General features: G+C 40.2%; 1 protein-coding gene across 2 annotated transcripts in view; it reads right to left on the reverse strand.

Annotated features, from left to right (window-relative positions):
- Positions 1-2,533: 2,533 nt before the first annotated feature.
- The window catches only part of LOC117558304 (chemokine-like protein TAFA-5), a 177,132-nt gene continuing 161,828 nt past the window's right edge, over positions 2,534-17,837 (reverse strand). For both annotated transcript variants that reach the window (XM_034234379.1, XM_034234380.1), the window contains exons 4-5: positions 12,769-12,988; positions 2,534-3,755 (exon numbers count right to left, since the gene is read on the reverse strand). In XM_034234379.1, coding sequence (XP_034090270.1) covers positions 12,980-12,988 — 9 coding nt within the window. In that variant the 3' untranslated portion in view covers positions 2,534-3,755; positions 12,769-12,979. The remainder of the gene's footprint in view (positions 3,756-12,768; positions 12,989-17,837) is intronic.

Here is a 17,837-nt window from a genome sequence, read left to right on the forward strand (position 1 = left end):
TTGCCCTAACCTTGACAGATTATTGGCTGCGCTGAGAGAACTCGAACCAGCTTGAGAAATATTGGCAGGGGAAGGCATCCTCGTGAGGTAAGCAGCTGTGCTTGCCATATTGCGTATCGATCCACCTTGCGATGTGATGGCTGCACTTAATTGGATTTATATTGTAAACAAAGACTCACAGTATGAAATTTGAATTAGCAGATAAATGCTATCCATCAAAGCAAATAATAATATGTTGTGCAGTGGGATGCAGTATTGGTATTTGGGAGATTTATCAGCGCTGTAAACGGAGGCAGACTCTTCTATCAGGTTTACTGGGTAGTCTCTGCAGGAGCTGCTCTCTGACGGACACACGGGCCGACCAATAAACAGACCTGCTGGAGTGCAAACACATAGGGGTGCTTTCACATAGTCCCCCAGAAAAGAGAAACAAATGCGGCTTTGAAGCTTAAAAGAGGACAAAATACACCTGAAATATACTATATATAATATAATATACTAACTGCATTGTATTAGAGTAGATATGACTCCCTAATTTAAACTCTACAGGTCTCCTTATTGCTCCTGCTTATAGTCTTGACTTTAGGAAACCCCGCATTATCCTGTCCTAAATGTACTAATCAAATATAACACATGTAGAGGCTGAAGGTACAAAACCTTAAGGAAAACCAGACAAATTCAATCCGATGCAATTGAAATCTTCTCCCCCGTTTCTTCCCCCCACAGTCAGTCGCTTACTAAGAGAAGAAAGCCCCTCGGTACTTTAAAGTCTCAATTCCAGGTCCAGATATGTTTCTATTTGCAGAGTTATGTGGAAGGACAGCAAGATCCTTGTTAAATCTCAGAGTGCATACAGGTTCAAACTAGGATTTAGATAAGAGTTGTTAACACATTACTTGTTTACATTTTTTAGACAGTCTATACTGTAAATGTCTTTCAGATTCTTCAACATCTATTCTGAGACTTTTTTCATGTTTTGCAATGTTGCAAAATGCAAAATGTTTTTGTTATTTTTTTGACACAAATGTTCCTTTTTTTCGTATGAACCTACTCTGACATTTGTTCAAATATTTTACTGAGCTGTATTGAAAAGCCATATGACAGCATGTATCATTGTAAATAAGAAATGTATAGCTACTAGTTGCACGTTATACATATTTTCAACTTCTTTCAATATGATGACCTGTATGAACTCTGCTGTGGCTGGGGGGGGGGGAAGGGGTCGTCCTCTTATCACACTGTTGGTGGTTTGATTCCCGCCTCCTCCTGTTTGAATATCAGCGTCATTGAGCAACACACAAACCCCAATTGCACCTCATCTCCGCCACCAATGGTGTGTGAATGGTTGAATTAGAGGCACTTCATCCAGTAAGGTTAAAAAGAGGCTGTAAAAATGCAGCATATTTCTATTTATATATAAAAATGTAACACCTTTATCTCGTTTTTAAATGAGCATTTCTCAATTATATTTCCAGTCTCACCAAAAATGTGTCATGATTTGCCAGAGCTTTTATGTTCATATTGTTTTATAATCACTGCTGACCGGTAAAGCTCATTGAGACGTTACCATTGACTTACCTTGGATGACATATTTTCTTGGTACCTTGTACAGAAATGTTGTGAATTTTTCAAACCTTAATTTCATCCTTACTGTAAATATTAAATGTTGATGTTTATAAATGTTGTCCGTCTGTCGTCTGAGCTGGGATTGGTTGAATCCTCCGTGAACCACAACAGGATTGGCCGTTCATCCTTCTGAAGTTCTCCTCTGCTGTTTGGTAAAGCAGGTTTTCGTTTTTCTGATACCTGTTGAAAAAACATATTCACAACTGAACCATTTCTACCACAGTGTTGTTGACTGATTGACCAGAAACAGATTCAGACTTTTACGTGGCTTACTTCGAGGAGGATACACACTAGAAAAAACCCACTTGAAATGTTTAAGATGGCGTTACAAAGGCTATCAAATAGTTTCGTATTTTTAGTTTTAGAAGGAGAAGGATAAACAGAATGATGTATGTATTACTTTTTCAGAAACAAGCTGTCTCCATTGTCCATTAATGGGAAATGTATTATTAATAACACCAGTCATGTTCTGATTCCCCTTTATATTATCTTATTATTTTACCTGCTAAAAAACATATCATTTCCCAGTGTCTTTCCCACCTTTTTATATTTTCCTCTGAGCAGGATTTCATGTCCGATATCATCTGGCCATTTTATCACCTGAAGAATAAATCTTTCCCACTTTGAATCACTTTCTTTGTGACCGAACACATTCAGAGTAAGATCATGTGAATGTTCCCTTGATGACCATCTAAACTTGCAGTGGACGTTTCTTTTTCATGTATTTAATTTATTCTTAAAATATTCCATGATAAAAAAATGTATGTAAATGACTCTAATACTTCTGCAATGCTTCCTCTGCTTTCTCTCTGTCTCTCCCGTTTGTGTTCATCTCTGTCGCAGAGAGGCCAGATTTGTGCGAGAACAAACACAAGCACAAAAATAAATTAAGAGATCAAAACCCATAGAGAGGAAATGAGTCAGTATTCCACACCGTGTACAATACAATATCATAGCAAATTAGCAGATTTCAATGGCTTCCACTACCATAGATTTACAATGTTCAGTTGGCTGCAGATCAGTCCTCGATAAATTGTGTCACTTTTTTTTCATTAATGGTTCTGATAGACAGTGATTTGTAGATGACCATGAAAAGAAAGCAGCTACTGAGGTGTGAACAGAAAACCTGGGACTAAGAGCCAGCAGTCATGAGAACAACAGCATTTGTTCACATCCTACTAAACTGCCATTGTGACCACATTTTAAGTCTGATAAGCTTCTCTACAAAGGTACAACATATAAAACTGTTAAATATATAACTTTTTAGGGCCTTTCAAAATACATTTAATGACATTTCTTCACTCCTTCTTTTCAGACTCCATAGCATTTATACTCTCTGTAGATGTCATCAACTCTTTGATATGATTTGCGCTCCTGATCCAACTCGACGTCGCTTCCTGCAAAGTGTCCCAACCGTAGCTACTGAAAAATGCAAATCAGATTTTTTTTTTTTTATACACAGTTATACGTATGTAGTACCTATATCTCCAGTTTCAAAATACAGTGGTGGGCTTAGTCTGAGAAAAAAAAACGTCTGGAAAGTTTTAAAAGTACTCCCGTGATTGTGCCACCGGACGCCATGGCGACACAAACAGCAAGTTCACAAAGTCTCCGTGTGTCTTTGTCATAATGATCACAATTGTTCTTTTGTTCTTTGGTCTATAAAAATATGGGAGGTTTACTCCAGCAGAAGGCCTATTCACAGCAGAGAGCGCTCAGTTTTGTTTTGTAACGGCCTCGCGAGGTGGTCCGAGAAGCAACAGGGTCCGGTATGTCTTCGCTCTGGAACTCCTGCTCTAGAGGCTATGGAGAGATATGTGAGAAATCCCTTGTTCAAGCACTTCCAAACACATTCCTTCCAATGAGGCAAAAAACCATTCGTGGGATCTTTGAAGGTGCCCGATGCTCCGTGGCACGAGCAGGCACTGCTTATTTCACAGAGCAGGCAGATAGAGCGGAGAGGAGGTCGACGCTTTGACCCAACGACAGAGAGCAGGAGAGAGCAGTGACGAGCCCGGGAGGGGGGGGGAAGTGGTTTACAGCGAGTCGTTTGTCCAGAGTCCGGGGGCGAGCGCGCTCCCTCAGACAGTCACCGCCGGGTTTGCCCAAATCTGGCTGTGTTATGAGACCTGTGAATCAACGAGAACAGAGCATCAGGGGAGCGCACATGGACAGTCACAGTCTTTGCAGCTCCTGACAGAAGGTAAATCACTATTAATGCAATATATTATTTCTACTGCTTCAAGATTCAAGGCTTTTATTGTCATGTGTGCATAGCTACAGTGTAGTTATGACAGTGAAAATCTTAGGTCACAGGCTCCTCCAACAGTGCAACACAATAAAACAGTGCAAGTAAATGAAATAAAATAGAATATAATAGAAATAGTGCAGAATATATGTTGCAAAAGTTGTACATTGACCACTGTTTGTTTTAAAAATATTAATGGCAATAATGTGCTTTTAATCTTGAATGCAGCAGGTACGCTCATCTTTTGTTAAACAGTTGAAATCTAAGTTATAAAACCTGTGCACTATAAGCTGACCTTATAGCTTGTTCTAAAAAAATTGCACAAAATATAGCATTTTATCAGTAAACTTGAGGGGTTTAGTGCTTGCTGCTTTCCCCACTTTTCTAGGCTTTTTTTGCTAAGCTAAACTAACTAGCTGCTGACTGTAGCCTTACATTTATTATTCATTCAAAAAAGTGTTATTCATCTTTGCAACTAACTTCTGGCAAGAATATTTCCCAACATTTTTTGGAAATAAAAGTTTGTCTTTGCAGTAAGTGCCTCACCTCTTTGTCATATAACCTTCAAAGAATAGTTTGATATTTTTACAAAATATTTATAGAGACAAGAGTTATAATTAAGCAATAGCTCACGACAGGCCGTGGTATATGCTCATTATATCACAGCTAAGGGGCGTGGTTCGGCCTGACGCGACGCGGAGGGTCGACAACCTAAGAACCAATCAGATTGCTTGATTTGACTTGTCCGTTTTATAAGACAAGATTGATACCACCATTACGTCTGTACGCTGAATATAAAGCTTAGCATAAAACATGGAAATGGAGAAGCTAACAGGCTATATTTTGTTTGTCTATTCCTTACAAAAACCGGCAGCCTATTGTTATTTCCTCCTGCTTCCAGTCTTTATGCTAAGCTAAGCTAACTAGCAGCTTTTCGATGCAAATGATGACCAAACGTTATTGTCAGGTCGAGATTAAACTGTTTTGTGCATCATAGCAGCTCCATTCGCAACAATATCATAGAAATACATCGAAGACAAGAAGCAATTATAAAACAGACAAGTCAAATCAAGCAATCTGATTGGTTCTTAGCCGTGATATTCTGAGCGTATACCACGGGTAGAATTGTAAGTTACTTTTCATAACAAGTCAGTATCCCTCCGCGTCTGAGAAAAACAGTATACCGTTGGGCAGAAAAGCAAACTGCAAACTGGAACAAGAAAGCAGCGGAGAAGTAACGGGCAGAAACCCTCCTTTTTGAGAAGGTCCTCGCTGCGGAACGCGGAATGGGGCGGGGTCGGATAAAAGGCGGGGTTGGATGTCCGACCCCGCCCAGAGAAGAGTTACGACATCTCCGTTCACCAGTTTTTTACAGCAATGGCGGATCGTGGAGCCTCTCAATAGTTCCCCGGAAGTTAGCTTGCTGCTAATTTCCGGGAAACTATTGAGAGGATCTGCGGCTAGCAGCGCAGTAGAGTTGTAGCATAATAGACCGTTCGTGATGGACTTTTAAAGGTAAGAAGACGTTTAAAGATTTATATTGCGGATATTATCAGAACATCTGAATCAAATTAACTACACATGTGTATTAATGGATGTTAGTGGATTATCCCTTCAATCAGTATATTTAACGTTTACAGATAACAGATTAGGCTAGAATGCCGGATAGAGTTAGCAACACAGCCTATTAATCCGTTCTCCTCATGTTATTTCCTCCAACGTTGTGGAATTAGAGAAAAGGGGCTTCTTAACGTGCTTTTATCCGGGGTGGAGGGAGTTACATATTAGTTAAATATAACATTGGGGCGTGTGATTGTAGTGGGTGGAGGTGGTGAAATGAGGATATCCATTTTGGAGTTCAAGCTAGTATAATATAGTTCACGTTACACAATAATAAGGAAGAGAGCTATTTTTGTGATACATCGCTATTGATATGGATTTAGAGTGGATATTTGAGACTTCTAAACAGTAAACAAAAACATAACTTATGGGTGAGTGTTTTTAGCAGAGTCATATTATGTCTTTGTGATTCTGTTGATTATTACCTGTCTGTATTATGTTGCAGCTCAGCTGTTGGATTGATGGCAAACGGAGAGGGATTTAAGTGAGAGTGAAAACACAAGGTACGTTTAAAATAGGTCCGCAATTTCCCATCCTATAGGTTGCTAGATGTATCTAACCCTTTCTCCTGTCTCCCTCTCTCAGCACAAGAACCCCAGGGGGATTCAATGGAGCCTGAAGACCTGCAATGAGACCCTCACCCTGCACCTGAGTCTCAACTCCCAGAGCTTTGCAAGCCTCTCCCTGTTCCTTATTTGTATTAAACAGACGTTAAGCTTCCCAATGGTGTGGTCTTCGTTTTGTGAAAAATATGATTACCTCACATATGTTGTTGCTGTTGTTGTCTTTTGTGATAGTTAAATTGCTCCTGCTGACTTGAGCCAGCCATTCTTTCCTCCTCTCTGTGTCAGTGGGGAAACCTTACATTCATACTCCTTTCTCTGAGCGATTGGAGCATCCCCAGGCAGCACAGCAAACCATGGGGGAGACGATATGCCAGGACAACACGGAGGAAAAGGCACAGACAAACTGCATGCATGCTATTCAATGTTTATTGAATTCCATTTATTTACTGTCAGTTGACAATCATTGATAGGCACCTGCCGGTCTCCTGTCCTTTCTGAAAGTCATAAAGAAGACATTACTCATTTAGATTACTTATGTCCTCAATTACCAGGGGATTACTGAAACCACCATGAATTAAAGAAATTGTAGAAATGAATCTGACTTTTGAAACCTTCCTTCCCTCCCTCTAAATATATCAAACATTAGGATGTGATGCTCCTGACTACCATTCAAGTTTAAGAAGATAATATTTGTTTTAAACGATTCAAAGCAATAAACAGCAACAGGCTCTTTAACAAAGGCAACGTTAGCCTAACATGTATATGTTAACAGGTAAGATAGCTGTTCACACTAGGTATATTTTCTGCTATTTTATTTCTATTTGAGATGTTTACATTTTCGATTGTTTAATTCTAGTCTTTTAACTGTCTTATGTACAATGCCTTGTCTTTTGCTGCTTTGCTTTGCTGCTTGTGTGCGTCATAATTACACATTCAAAGCATCTTGTTGCAAAGCAGCACTATAAGAATAGTAAATGTACAGTGTAGTAGCAATGCATAAACTATTTCTCTTCTTCCTAGGAGAAGCACCCCTTTATAAGTAGTGCTATGGCGGCATCTCAGTGGTGCTCTGCAAAGAATATGGGAGATAAAGTCATCCTGCCACAAATTCTTTCCATGGCCCCACTGGACAGAGAAGCAGCTCTCCATAACCTTGGTGAAGCCAGCAACCTGCGGGACGAAGACAGCTGGGAAGACAGGATGGACCCATTTATGTTCAGTTTAAATTTGAGTCGGACTATTTAATGTTTTTTGAGCAGTGCATTGACAAAGAAAACCTTAAGGTTCATGCCTGTTTTGAAGAGCGCGGTTGAATGTTTGCATCAGCAAAGCCTTTCACTGTTGTATAGATTTTTTTTTTGTGTACTTGGTTTGGTTTTTATATTTACTGTATTTGCTTTTTCGGTTCTGTTATCTTAATGATTGTTCTGTTATATGATAAATGTTGTAAATAATAAATGCTTTTTCTATCATTCTATGAAATGCAGTGCAATGTATCATTTGAAATATATGGACTAGATATGAGTATGCACAGAACTGACTCAATGAATAATCAATTAAAACAAATATTAAATAATATACTTAAATACACTAATATATCAATTAAAACAAATATTAAATAATGAACTTAAATACACTAATATAGAAAATATGACTTTTTATACCACATATTTAAATACATTCATGCATTTAATTAGTATGAAGTTTTTATATTTAGTTTTTAAATTATATTTAGTCGAGTGCAGATTAATTATATTTAGTCGAGTGCAGATTTGTATTTGTACTTATTGTAGTTGTCCAGCAGATGATGCTGTTTGTGTCATTAGGATATCCATACACCCCGCCCATCGGACGTCCAGCCCCGCCCACATCCGACCCCGCCCCATTCCGCGTTCCGCGGCCAGGGCCTATAGTCCTTTTTACGCAGCGGTCCAGACATAGACATCAAACGGCAAAACATATTCAGTGTGCAGTTCCTTTGGCATTAGGGCAGGGATATCTAGATACTTTCCAAGGTTTGACATGAATTGTGCTACTTTTAAAGCAAGCAGCGATGTTTTCAAATCTGTAATCAAAAAGGTCCGCAATAACGCTATCGACCAATCAGATTGCTTGATTTGACTTGTCAGTTTTATAAGTAAATTTAAATTTCTTCCGTTACGAAACAAACTTACAAAGCATAAGATGGAAACATTTAAGATGAACTTTGACCTCCGGGGGGTCTTACTATGGAGGAGTGGATTGAGGAGTGCCTATCTCCAGAGAGCACCTAAAGGACGACATGCAGAGCTACGTGAAGAGCAGGCAGACCAACTGGGAAAGGACCACCATTCAAAAGCTTTCTGATGGGGTCTTGAAACAAAGCAGAGAGATGATGAGCGTTAGTGGCCACAGGTGCAAAGCTCTCTCCAGAGCTACTGAAAGCCCAATCTCGGGGACCGGAGAAAGTGGAGCAATATTCTCACCACGCCAAGCAACAGCCCCTAGAACAACCTCAACCTATACAAGTGACCTCGTAAGCCATGCTACTGATGCTGGACAGTTTTTCAGTGGCTGCACAATAAACAGCAACAAACACATGAATGTGAATAAAGAGCCAGATAATGGATCAACGCTCTCTGTCTAATATGTTCGCTAGCTGTTAGTGTTATTGCATAGCAACCACCTCGCACTATGTTTCGTGCAGAAGACAACGGAGGGACTATTTTACTTTGAACATCATTATTCACTAATAGAAACTATTTAAATTAGTGTGTATTTTTCTTTCATATTACCACACTTGGTAACCGTTTTATAAAAGCAATAGCTCACTTCAGGCCGTGATATATGCTCATTATATCACAGCTAAGGGGGTTGAACCACGCCCCCTAGCTGTGATATAATGAGCATATACCACGGCCTGTCGTGAGCTATTGCTTAAGTATATAACATTGATCATAACATATTGTCAACACCCGTCTAGATACATTTGATTAAGCTCTATTTTCATTTACATTTCTCTTGGCTTTCACGCAATATAAAAGGCAGATATTATAATTGTGTCAATCTTCTTTTGTAACTCCCAGCAAGAAGAACACATTTTAAAGAAAGAAATACTTGTTTTTAGAGGGAATCATTGCACATTGTGTGTTACTATAATGCTTGTGTACACCCATTGCTCCTCACCAATTGAAGGCGTTAATACCACAGTATTCTGGTAGAGTGGTGAAAAAACAACAATTCAACAGCTTACTCTCTGTCAAACTGAAGTGTTTTGCCGGTCACATATTAGGATTCTTCAGCGGGTATAACCCAACAACAAAGCCAGTCTGGCAGAGCAGACACTGAGAAACAATAAATCTCCCAACAGAAAGACAGATCTGGAAGCCTCCCCACCATCTGGCCCCCGCCAGTCACACAGCCAACTTGATGGAGGCACCGGTGCTTTTCAAGACTCTTGAAGTTTATTTCTTCATAATAAACTCTTGATGATTTTACGCGTGGGCTAATTGCCATGAAAGGGGCAGGTGTTGGAGGGAGCTCTAGCATGTTTCACAGATGACAATGTGTGATGCTCTAGCAATAATAAACATCGCAATAAGCTTGGGGATACAAATAAATAATATCACGGTTGTGTTGATGCTAGGCATGAAATAGAGCTACTGTGCTAACTGCTCGGCTTTAAATGCTGCTCAGAAAAATGAAATTCAATCCCAGTACTCTTCCCTCTCAATACCTTCTGTGATTACAGTGGCACCAAATGGTCCAAGTGCCACGGACAGAATCATAAAATAGAAAGATTGTTGTAGAAATCTCAAGGAAATGGAATTCAAAAAGACTGCTGTTTTTCCGATGGTAATTTTTTTATATTCTCTGTAAGGTTCTCTCCCTTTTTTCCTGACAGCCACACTGTTGCAAACGGTTCCCCATAAATCTCCCACACAAATCTCATCTCAGGGAAATGCAAGCGTTCTATTAAAAAAAAAAAAAGGAACGAATGTCAGATAAGAATGAGATGAATTTGGCCCTATGAATACAATTCACAGGCCCGAGGTGATTATTACCTGGGCCTGGGGTTTATCAGGAATCGAGCATATTACTCTATTTTATACCTCATAACAGCGGCAGAATATTCTACATTCTCGCGACAGAGGAATGCAACGCTGAGGTAAATGTGATGCAGAGCCCGTCTGGCTGTAGGACACGTGGGCAAACAGTGAGAACGGCGGGGTCTTGTTATCCAAACAAGGCTGAAAAGAGACTTTTGGAGTGAGACTGCAGGTGTCTTTGTAACAGGAGGGGACATAATCCATCTGTGTTAATGTCCAATTTGTGCAGGCGTCTCTTGTTATGGAGCTAGCAGCCGCTCCACTCAATACATATTGATATGTACCCAGAAGCATTCGATGGAGGACAAGGAAAAACATTTGATTTCAGGGGCGTTACTTAGAACTTCCTATCCCCGGGCCAAGCTGAGATGCTTTGATGTCTAAATAAGTGTGCGTTTGTGCTGCCTTTCTTATGCATTTTGCATTTTGCATGGGCACTCAAGTGAAGGTGCATGCAGCCACATCTGTTAGAACTAAAAGGGAATTATACACAATACATATGGAGGCGCTCTCCAGCTGGGAGCTAAAGCAAAGCACTGAACACATGGCTCCGGCTTGACATTTCCTCCCCGCGTGAACTCGCGCTGACTCGCTCCAAAATGTCACGGCGCTGTGACCCACGGTGAACGTGTGAGTGAGCACGCACAGGGGGAAAATGTATCCGCGTTGCCTCTCCAAACTCTTTATCGAGACTCTGATGGATGTGAATGATGCAGAATCTCAGGAGTGATGCGGCTGATTAATTAACGAATGATTCATCGGATGAGTTTGTACACTGGCTGAAAGCGTCGCCACACTACTGCCGAAAACATCAGCTAATGGGAAAGAGGCTTTTTCTTCTCATCTGTCATTCTAAAGTGCTCACGTGTTCTGCATCTTGTTTCTGGTCCTCGTGCCCTCGCTGTTTATTGGAAAGCCTCGTGTAACTGAGCCCGCTCTCTCTTGGATGCACAATAGCTAGATGAATATTCATAAGTGAACTCGCAGGTTAGGAATGATCCACAGGTTAATGAGGAAAGGGAAATCTCTCATTACACGCCATGAAAGTCGGATTATGCCTGAAGCAGACGCTGAGATCAAAATACATGAACATGTATGCGCAGGCCTCCAGACGCTAGGCCCCATTCCACATTAAGAGAGAGTTCAAAGCTATCGGGGGTGTTATGTCATTATCAACCCTTTCATAACACATCTCTTCAGAACATCAAAGCAAACACAGTTCACTATCTGCTTTCTACAATGTGATCAGAACTTTAATACTCAAGAGGAAACATTAGAGCAGATTTACTGCGTAGGAATTACAAAAGGTCACTGATTTGGTTCATAACTAAAATATGTTCCCCCCCCATTCCCTCGATACACTTTAACGCAAAGACGATGCTAATGCATTGTAAGCTACTGCATAGCATGGCACTGCATGACATCAGATGGTAGCAGGCGATATGGCGTTCTTTTATACTGTACATTATGGGATCAGATGTTTAAATCCAATCTTAGATAGCCTGCTCCGTTAGTAAATAGACAATAATCTTTTATATGATGCACTGGGAGAGGATCTGGTCTATTTATAGTGTCAAATCTCTTGAAGACTTGCTGTCTGGCCTGAAAAGCAGCAGGATCAGATTTCTTTCCTCGAAAGCGAATCAGCTCGGGCCATAAATGCTGACGATATTGACCGACAGGAAGAGCCTGTTCTTTAGAAACTCTGAGAGCAGGCATTTTTATGACTTTGGCCTCATCTCTTTTATGGCTTTGTACACTGAATTTACTATATGGCTACTCTCTGTTTTCCAATCACATGCATTAATATCTGTCTGGCGCCTTGTTTTATTCCAGCACACAGACGCCACCTGACACAATACTTTAAAGACAAGGCATACCAATAAAGCACGGCAAAGGGAAAGCTGAAAAATAAACCGATGGGTTTTAGTGGTATCGCTGCACACATGGATTTTCTGTGTTTAAACACACACTGGGGACCCGTCGAGCTTATGGAAAAATGAGTAAATCAAATAAAGGCATTAAACAAGCAGACGGATGTTTAAATTGTGTCTGGATTTATGTGCGTGCTTGTTTGTGTGTGTCTGCGCTTCCTGTTGTGTAATGAAATTAATCAGATTCTGTAGAAAATACATAAAAAAAGGACTAAACTCAATTACCCACTTTATCGTTTCTCATACATGAGAACAATACATTTTTGGACAAATTGTATAAGTGCAGAATGTAATAAGAGGACCACACATATATGGTCATTTTATTGTTTTTAAATAAAATACAAAATATGTTGAAATAGAAATGTTTCATATTTGGTTATTTTTACAGTTTATTTTTAGGAAATAAATATATTTTAACAGTTGGTCATTTTTAAAGTAAATAAATAAATAAAATTACATATTATTAGATTTAAAAAAAAAATGCATATTTCACAATTTTAACTGTTTTTTAAAAATATAATAAAAATGTTTTTTGATAACAATTACTCACATATGGTTATTTTAACTGTTTTTAAATAACAAATATTTGTTTAGATACATTTGGTCATTTCTACAGTTTTTTTTAATAGAATTTGATATTTTAAGATGGATATAATAATAACAGGGGAAGGTGTTTTTTGTTGTACCTTGTTTCCTCCAGGGGGCTCTTGGCGCTCTGTAGCTGCTTGTGTTGCTTCCTGTCTTTGCGGGACCAGGGTTTGAGTGGAGTTGTTGTGATGTTGTTGATGTTGGTGGTAATGGTGGTAAGGTGGTGTTGGCAGATGGTTTTTGGCTGTCTGTCAAGGGGTCATCAATGCTCTCCATAGTGCAGGAGTGTCGAAGGGGACTCTTGTCGCGTCATAGAGCCTGTGGGAGAGGAAGAGGGGTAAAGGGTTATCATTTTTCCTCCACATTTACACACAGTCACAGCACCATCACCACCACCTTTATAAATCTAAGTAAAGTAAAGTGTCTTGAAAACCTGATGAGCTGTTCTGTGCTAGTGTGTCCCAAAAAGACTGCTCTGTGCATTTGAATATAGAAGTGTTTAAACAGGGTCTGATTCGGTTTGACAGCATAGCTCACATTAATGCGATTGTATTGCCATGACATTTAGTATGCAGAGATTCAAAGGTTTATTAGTCTAATACTAGCAGAATGACATTACCATCCGCCTGCTTTGTGTTTATGGCTTATGAGTTACATTACATTACATGTCATTTGTTAGACGCTTTTATCCAAAGCGACTTACATACTCAATACTGTGGGCAATCCCCACAGGAGACATTTGGGGTGACGTGTCTTGCCCAGGGACACAACAACATGCTGACTGCAGTGGGACTCGAACTTGCTACCCCCTGATTCAAAGTCCAGCACTCAGTTAATATTAACATTCAAACACACTATACTAACATGGCCGACAGCTAAGCATAGCATAATTATGAGTCATCATGACGCTGTAAGCATAGTAGAATGCTAATTGTCACATTTAGCTCAAAGCACTGATGTACACAAGTACAACCTAAAAGTATTGCTGCATTACTTACATTTATGTTTACAAAATAGTGGCCTTTAATTCGTCAAATAGCTGAGTGTATTCCACAACTTCATTAGCTAAACAAACCATTTCAAAACCAGTAGATTATCAGATATCAAAGCTAAAAACACACTTTTTCGAAAAGCTTTCATTTGGAGATATGAGATTTTCTCTTGAACGTTCTCCATGCTAATATGCTAGTTGAAATACACCTGCAGCTCTTCTTACTGGGCACTGTTAGCAGTACAAGCACAGGCCAGCTATCATCCCATTTTATGAAATCAATTTCCCTTTCTTGGCCACATGGAAAGGAAATGATGAAACTGGGCAGTGTATCACACATGGGTGGGCTTTCATTGGCTAGCAGAGGCTCACTTAGCAGATCAATCCCACAAGCTCCTAGCTGCTAATCGGATGCAAACAGACATGCTAACAGTCCCAAAATATTTGCCCGGCTTCCAAAAATGGCGGATTTAGTATTTTCCGAAACGAGACAAGATGTGCCGACTTCCTGGAGACACAGCTCATGGGGAGCAGCAACAGCGCCTCTCTCCCTCGGCCTGTCTGAGGTGGCCAAGCAGCTGTCTTCTTAGCAGTGATTCTGTTCAACCCACTGTTGGATGTGCCTAGAGGGCCCAAAGGGATCAATTACCAAGGCCGGTACCGACCCAGAACCGCGGGGGCTTTGGTGGTGGGGTCAGGGAGATCCCATCAGGCAGCATGAACTATATCCACAGAGACACTGACAGGAAGGAACAGAAAGGAAGTGACGGGAGTCACTGGTAAATGTATAAATGCGTAAATAGTCTGGGAGACACAGACGGCCCCGGGGTTTGTCATGTGACCTGTTTGTGTGGGGAGGAAAACAGGCTTTATGTCCACACACATATAACAAGTCTGTATGATGAGTTTTACCCCCTCTCCACAGTGTATCAAATATTTATAGGCTCATAGTATCAAGCATTATCACCATGCTCCAACATGTTTCCTTTATCCCGACTCCTTTCTCCTCTCCCGATATGTCTTGATTACAGTAATCACAGTCTTTTTCTCAGGAGCTGCCACTTCTGTTCAGAGCACTCTGCTCGCAGCCTAAATACCCCAATCAGGACAGAGCTAATGAACCGTATGATTAAAACCTAGTTACACGTTTAAGGATCTGCAGCCATTTCGATTGTTCCAGTTCCTACATTTTGAGTCACTTTTTAAGTTAAGTTTGTTATTTCTTTTCCAGTTCTTTTTACAAGGAACTAGTAATTGTTATCAGGGTTCATACACTTTTTCACAAATGATTTTCAATGACTTATCCATTAAAAAAGAGGTGTGCTAGTGAGCACGCAGCAGGGTTACTGTGCGGAGTGCATAAAGCAGACCCTTCACGCGATAGCGAGGGGTAGAGCAAGGGATCGCAGATGCCGTCGTGCTCGTGGACGGATTAAAACAATTAAACCTAAATAGCTCGTGAATTATACTTTGGCGGCCGTTAATATACCTGGGCGGCCCGCCCAAGTAAACAGTGGCGGACCTGGGGGGTGGCTGGGAGTGGCCACGGCCACTGGCTATTGTTTATTGTTATTTACTTTGATGTTTATTCTTAACCTATCATTTAATTTAAAAACTCTTATTTAAATGATGTGTGTGTGTCTCTGTATTCCTGATGATACACTGAGAGAATGAGCTCATAGTGCTGCTGATCACCATAAGCTAAACAGTCTGTATATTGCATTACATTTGTATAATGTAAGCTTCGTTGATACTTTGCCTGCGGGAATACGAAAAAGAATAGTTAGATATACTGAATATTATTTGATCTATTCCACCACTTAATCCCAGATAATGTAGAGGTGTGTTGTAGGTGCCTTAAATAACCCCTTATTTTATAGTGAGATGTATTTTTATGTTCATATAATAGTGATTTCAATGCCACCCCAAAATGATCACTGGTTCCATCCTGGCCACCCCACTGAAAATGTCCTGGCTCCGCCACTGCAAGTAGTCTATGTGTGGGAAACCCTGCTGTATTTCACTCACATTGCTATTTTTCTCCTTCACACTGCTTTTCTGTTTTGTAAAAAATGAAATTAAAAATGTTCGTCTAATCAGTCTGTCACAAAAGCTGCCAGATAACCCAAGGTGATTTTGTTTTCTCCTCTAATGGCGCTCTCACTCTTGCCTCTTTCTCACCGAGCACCCTGCGTCGGCACATGCAGAGAGAGATAGCTCCTTTTGTCCTTTCATCTACCAGTCTAAAATGGTGGAGGGCACAATGCAGAGCACCCTCCTCTCCGGAGAGAGGCGGCGGTAAGCCTTTCACAGGGAGAAGGAGGTATAGGAGATGACTGCACAGACTATACATCACTTTCCAAAAAGAGAGTGCTTTGGAGAGGCAGTATTTGACTGTGGTAACTGTGTGATAAAATGTAAATTTAAATCATTTAGTGTCATTGAGGGAGGAATGTATATTTGGAGTGGGGAGTTAACCCCTTGTTAGTGCCTAAAAGTGTTACTCTATCTGGTGATTAGCTGCTTTTAAGCTTTATTGGGGGACGTTTCAAATTGTGTCGTCAGGACACTGGGACTATTACACCAACATGCTTATCCATGGGAATATTGTTATGGTAGTGTTGCATACTATAAGTAAAAACAGACACATTATTTTGTAACTACACGTTATTTAGTAGCTCTGTCAGAATAGGAACCTTAAGGTAGATGTCATTTAACTGTTTAAAAGGGTATGCACACCCGATTTTAAACAAATTGTACATTGAGCCAACAAATAATCTCATCCATTTGACCCACTCCGTCACTTTAAAACATGTCAAAATAAGCCATGTGTTGGGTCACTTATCCACTTGGATTGGGGAAGACTAAAAAGGCAAGACAGAAGAATGACTAAACTTAATTCACCAAGGCAGGGAATTCGCTCAGGTTCAGGCCAAGTCCCATAATACTTAGACATGAGCTATACTTTTTTTATTTTCCAGAAATGGCCATAAGTACCCTTTTGGTCTATAACTGTAAAGTATTACCAAGAAAAAAACATAATTGAATCATCATTTTGCATTTGTTATACAATGATGCCATTACGTTTTATGGAGAGAACGTGCTTAGCTACAGTTGCTAAGTTATGATTGGACAATTGTCATTCAGGGTTGAGGACAATTGCCAGAACACTTGAACATTTGTTATGTTTTGGCAGATATCTCCGGCCAGTACTTCTGCAAGTGATTATTTATCATTTTTATGCCCATTTGTGGTTGCCATAAAGCATTATTTTTGGCAGGCGTCCCCTTTACGTCCTCAGGTGAAACAAGAAAATAAAATTAAGTGGTTACTGATGGCCGTGCAGTTGAGTGTCCGTGCGCATTTTATTGTTTCAATAATGCAGTTAAGGGAACCTGAGGAGCTCATTTATAGTCATAGAATCTGATATGGTTCATTTAAGGGATTCAATTTTCTGTTAGGTGAATTCTTTGGAGGAGAAACTTGTCACTGTGCTGGCGAGACTCTTGATACTGAAATAAATGGTGTGCTCTTGCTTCACAAGTGCACCTCTGCTGATATATGTCCTTTTCAGTTGTGCTGCTAATAAAAGTAACCTCACTCAAAACGTCACTGTCAACGGAAAGCAATGTACATATCAATCTTCATATGCTTCTTCTGGAGCTGGCCCTAGAAAAAAAAAATCCATATTGTGTTTTTATTGACAGGTACAGCGTGTACTCTGCAAACAGGGTCAGACTAAGATGAATGCACAGCGAGGGGGACAGAGAGACAGGGAAGGGGGCGAGTGAAAGTGAAAAAGGAGCCAAGTGAAGAGAAAGTATGCAAGGAAATTATTTTTAATCTGCGGCAATCAGCGGGAAACACAGAGATTGAAGGGAAACACACGGCACACATCAAAATCTGCCATGCAATTTAAACCGAGCTGTCTTGTTGACTTGAGGTAGACAAGAGGTCTGCGGTGTCATCCTGGACAACTGTCTCCATCTCGTTTGACAGAGAAAACACACACTCTCAAACATTTGCCCAATACACAAAAACCGCCTCCTGACATTTGTCCAAAATAGACCTTTATGGGGTTGAGTCAGATTTACTTGGCTTAGTCAAATGCCCCGAGGGATATGTCTGTTTGTCTGCGTTGATGTTTTCGCACAAACACCTGACGGACAGGTCGGA

The sequence above is a fragment of the Gymnodraco acuticeps genome, unplaced genomic scaffold (assembly GCF_902827175.1).
Source record: "Gymnodraco acuticeps unplaced genomic scaffold, fGymAcu1.1, whole genome shotgun sequence".
In the NCBI taxonomy this organism is placed as follows: Eukaryota; Metazoa; Chordata; class Actinopteri; order Perciformes; family Bathydraconidae; genus Gymnodraco; species Gymnodraco acuticeps.